The following is a 4,935-nucleotide window of genomic DNA, read 5'->3' on the forward strand; positions in this document are numbered from 1 at the left end:
ATGCGTGGGCACGGGACATAAACAAAACGTGGAAGAAAGAGAAATTCTGGATACTTTTGCAAAATGCGTGCATAGCTCGAAATTGAATTGAAAAGGGATATTCGAACTACGATGGATCTCGCGGATCTCTCGAAACGAGAGATAGAGGGAAAATTTCTTTTAGAGAAAGAAAATTGACAGCTATGAAAAACGGGTGAAAAAGAACGAGTCGGATACGGGGAGTCGAGAGAATTCGAGAGGGGAAAGAGATTGAAATAGGAAGAGAAGAATAATAAAAAAAAAAACTCACGAATTTGTAAGGGAGCAATCACCGTCGCTGCCGATTCTCCTGCCTCTGCTGCCCTGTCCAGCTCGACAACAAGCACCAGCGATGAGAAGGAAGCGAGGCTACCCCAGAGAGCTGGTTCCCCGAAGAATCTTTCCAAAAATTGAGATTTCTCTCTCCACGATCTCCCTCCTCTTCGATGATCCCGTGTTCAATGGCTCTTCATCGAGGGGCAAGAAATTTTCTCTCTATCCTTGTTTAGCGGTGGTAATGGTAGCGGTGGTAGTAGGTTCGATCACTGTGTCGATCACGCGTATATACTGGAAGAAGATCGGTGGTGGGTTGAGAAGTCGAAGAAGAACGACGACGATCTCGACGACGAGTCGTAAATCTCGAGAACGGAGAGAGAGAGAGAGAGAAAGAGAGAGAGAGGAATCGAAATAACCACGCGAAAAAGTAGGCCGGTTAACCGTTCAGGCCGCACTGACGAGTCGAGCCGTGCCAAGTAAGGGTGAACTGGCCTGGCATCCCCACTCGATTTTCACCCCCCACTCCTACCGGGATACCGGTTCCCTCTCTCGCCGTTCAACCCCCAGGCCGCTCCCCTCTTTCTTTCGCCTCTTACCTCTCCACCTCCACACCATCTTCCGTCGCTTCCCGAGCCTCCCGCTCTTTTTTATCCTTTATCCCGATTTTTCCTCTTTTTTTTTCTTTCCTCTCCTCCCTTTCTTCTTCTTCTTCCTTTTTTCTTTCCACGTTCGAACGGCACCTCCATCGCCACCACCGCTGTCGCCACCGTACGTACGCGCCGCTCTTTTCCTCCTTTCCTCTCCCCCTTCCGCCCCCTAGACGCTCTTTTTGCTCCGCCGATCATTTCAACTTCGCCGTTAGGCAGGGATTGGTTACGTTAATACATCCGTCCAACTTTTCCATCCTAGGGGAAAAAAAAAAGAAAAACGAAGGATCGAGTTTTTTTTTCCCATAATATAAATTTTCACGGACGACAAGAGAGAGTCTCAAATCCTTCCTTCTTCCTTCCTTTCATTCCCGGAGAATCTCAGGCTTATCCGTTCACGATTATTTATTATATACGTGTCGATAGTTTATTAGCCGGCTTACCTTCGAAGGCCTTGCCTTCGAACCTTCCGTCCAATAACCAAGTATTTTAATATAACGCCATAACGATCGATACCGCGCGAATTTCATGGCCACATGAGATACAGATACCTTTCCGGATTTATGGAGATTTATGGTTCGTCCTCTATCCGTCGATGCGACAAATTTTTTTTTCCCCTAAAATTCGAAGAACAATCTCGAGTTCGTATTCCTTCGTATCGTGGCTCGTGACCACCTATCGAAACGTGATAACGCATATCGATGTATAATTATTTAACGAAACGCGGAACGAACGCGGAAAAAGAAGGAAACAAAAAAAAAAAAATTTGCCGATGTCGGAAATCTGGATGAATTATGCACGGCGGTAGAAGATACGAGACACTTGTAACGAAAACAAACAATGTAATTTCGCGTCCTTGCCTTCTTCTTGATTTTTTTGTTTGTCAATTTAACGCAATCAGTTGATCGATTTTTTCCCCGATAAATCGGATAAGAGATCTTAAAAGTCAAGTGCACGATACTGTTTCCGTATATAAAGAACGATTTATCAACGAACCGAACCTATTTCGAGAGACAGACGAACATATAGTGATTTCGCGATTTATCAAAAAATAATCGTGAGTATTTATTTTCGAACGTTGGAAATAATTGTACCATCGTTTATCTTATTATCGATTTCAAATCACGGTGAAGAGATTCTTTCGTTTCGTTTTCATTTTTAGCAAGATGCGCCTCTTCGTATTGGTTTTAGCCACCGTGTTGATCACCTGTCATGCCTCATCCGTGATCGAAATATATCGTAAGTGTAACAACGATTTTTATCTTTTCAATCTTTGATCTAAAAGATCTTAAACCGAACCGCGAATTATCGAAAATTGTTTGCTTTTTTTTCCCTCTTCCGAATTAAGGAAACAACGAATACGACGAATACGAGAACAAAGGAGGTCAGCTGGTTGGATTTCTTGAAAAATTGAAGGAATATATAAAGAATGGAAACAGCAAGCTTTGTATTCCCGTTCTCGATCCTCTTCAAATCGAAAATATGAATATCGATTTGAACGAGAAGGGTTTGATCTCGTAAGCGTATATACGCGTTTCTAATTGAAAACAGAAATGTCGAGTGACAAGTAGCGTTGATTTTTTTTTCTTTTTCTTTCTTCCTATTCGAACAGGCTAAAGGGTATATTGAAGAATTTCCGTTCCAATGGTTTATCCGATTACAAAGTAAATCAAGGCGATTTTATGCTCGCTGGTCTTAAAGCTGACATCGGCCTTCTTTTCAATCAAATTAATATTATGACCGACTACAATGTAACCGGCACACTCGTCGATAGTTTTTCCATCTTCGGTAATGGAAACATCCGGTAAGTTTTATATTTTCTCTATTATTATTCGATATAAAATATAATCGAATATATAATCTATATAGAGTAGAATAGTTTGATAAAAGATTGCGTTTTATCTTTTAATCTTAATCTCTATAAATCGTTTATATTTTTTGAGGGAGAAAAGAAAAGAAAAATATCTCTCGATATGCGAGTAATCACATCTTTGGATAAAATGGCGAAGCTTAAAAACTACAGTCGGCCCTGTAGATTCTCGACATTATCGACGCGCGATATCTATGTAGATACCATAGATTTCTACAGTTCACGGATCGCATCGAGAATCATTTTCTCGATTTATCTACTTTTTCCAAACTCAAAGTTATTCAAAAGTTATCGGTCAAGATACAGCATTCGTAATACGACGAAAAAAATCTTATCTTCTTTCTTTTTTAATTTCAGCGTGGCCATCAAAGATCTTAACGTAACGGTAAACTTAAAATTGGGTGTACAGAATAACAAACTAAATATTTCGAATCTGACGTTCTATGCCCATCTAAAGAAATTCAATGTAAGTATTCGTGTCGTTCCGTAATATGTACGGATGAGAATTGAAACGACAAAAAACTTTACAATTTTTCCAGTGCGCGATCACCGGATTATACAACGACGAGGAGGTGTCCAAGCTTTTGAGCAAAGCTATTACCGAGGTATTACCCGGATTACTCGACGATTATCAAACTGAGATATCGAATTACGCGAGTCCGATTATTGCCAACACGTTGAACAAATTTCTCAATAATATCTCGTTGAAAGATTTGATAGATATAATTAAAGGTTGATTCTGGGGGCGATTAAGTTTAATAATTATCTGATGTGTCTAAGAAATAAATTCGAATATATAAAACGTATTCTTCCATTAATTCCAATGCGTTCGAGCAAGAATGGATCGTATTTCGAGCGACGAAAGCTAAATTTCGAGGTTATATTTTGACCATTCGTTATTGAAAAAAAAAGAAAGAAACAGTAAAACAATTGAATTGGATATTTTATCACCTCGAACATAGAATAAAAAAAAATTGAGAAATCGACTTTGATATCAAGATACTTTAACGCGTACCACCTTAGTTCGATGCCAATTAAATACATACCGTGAAAGCAACGTAAAGTAAAAGTTTTTTCGAATAAAGGCGAAGAAAGGTTCACGTTATGAAGGCAACAAAGAAATTTCTTCCATTTATCACGAGTGTACGGGTCGCGACAAGAGCAACAAGTGTCCGTTCGTTCGATGAACCTAATTTTAGCTCTCGATATCGAATTTCAAGGAGAAAAAAAATTCCCTTTGATCGCGTCGCGGACTATTTTCATTCGAGACACGTCGGCAGGTGAAACAATAAAAACTTTGACTCTCTGTCTCCCCTCTGTCGCGCCACAATTTTTCCAAGAAACGATGATGCAATTGCGATATATAACGTTACGCTATCATCATCAGCGTATACAATGATAATCAGATGACGCGTTTGCGAACGGGCACACGCACCATTCGCACGGCAATAAATTTTTCCTTTTTCTTTTTTTCGATTTTAAAAATCGATAAGAGAATGAACGATCGTTAACTCGAAATCGTTTCTTCTTCTCGTGGTGGAGAAAAGGATAGAAGAGACGGGGCGTGGAAAAGTAACGCTGTTCGGAGGAAACCAGTTACGTTGGAACGCGAAAATACGTATAAGCGGCGGAACGGACAGCGGCTGACAATTACAGCGGTCGAATGGGCGAAACGGCTTCCTTCGAGGGACACCTGTGAATCCCGCGAAAGTAAAAACGACTCGTACCCCGTCTAAGGACTAATCTCGTAACGGCGGCTTCTTTTTTCACGGACCGAGCTCGGCCGCTTGACACCCGGTATGCGCAGGCCAGGAGAACGCTTGTAAGTGGCGTGTGTGCCGTGTAATTACGAATTCTCGGTAAAGCGGGGAAAACGGGCAACATACCGTGAGGCGTTTCTCATTTCCGTTGAAACGTCAATATATATATACGAGTACAAAGGTTCGCGGTCTACCGGTTGTTTAGAATGCGTGTCGTCCGTCGGCTAATTTGTCGTTATTCAGATACGGCACGCGAAATAATAAATATAATAATGAATATATATATTAATAATATTATATAATTATATATATTATATATATATATTATTATATATTATTATATTATATTATTATATATTTATTA

At 40.1% G+C, this 4,935-nt stretch overlaps 2 protein-coding genes across 3 annotated transcripts in view; one reads left to right on the forward strand and one right to left on the reverse strand.

Moving 5' to 3' along the window:
* The window catches only part of LOC102672310 (acetylcholinesterase-like), a 19,540-nt gene extending 18,987 nt beyond the window's left edge, over positions 1–553 (reverse strand). The window contains exons 1-2 of the mRNA XM_006621488.2: positions 409–553; positions 290–377 (exon numbers count right to left, since the gene is read on the reverse strand). The gene's annotated coding sequence lies outside the window, so the exon portion shown is untranslated. The remainder of the gene's footprint in view (positions 1–289; positions 378–408) is intronic.
* Positions 554–1,844: 1,291 nt separating this feature from the next.
* Positions 1,845–3,614, forward strand: LOC102671820. 2 transcript variants are annotated; one of them, XM_031513236.1, is made up of 6 exons: positions 1,845–1,998; positions 2,104–2,180; positions 2,290–2,458; positions 2,554–2,745; positions 3,169–3,277; positions 3,351–3,614. In XM_031513236.1, exons 2-6 carry the CDS (start codon positions 2,108–2,110, stop codon positions 3,546–3,548), a joined length of 741 nt encoding a protein of 246 aa, XP_031369096.1. In that variant the 5' UTR covers positions 1,845–1,998; positions 2,104–2,107; the 3' UTR covers positions 3,549–3,614. The 2 variants fall into 2 exon arrangements, with proteins under 2 accessions (XP_031369096.1, XP_031369097.1); XM_031513237.1 differs by having other exon boundaries at positions 1,974–1,992.
* The last annotated feature ends 1,321 nt before the right edge of the window (positions 3,615–4,935 follow it).

This window comes from Apis dorsata, unplaced genomic scaffold (assembly GCF_000469605.1).
Source record: "Apis dorsata unplaced genomic scaffold, Apis dorsata 1.3 scaffold_631, whole genome shotgun sequence".
In the NCBI taxonomy this organism is placed as follows: domain Eukaryota; kingdom Metazoa; phylum Arthropoda; class Insecta; order Hymenoptera; family Apidae; genus Apis; species Apis dorsata.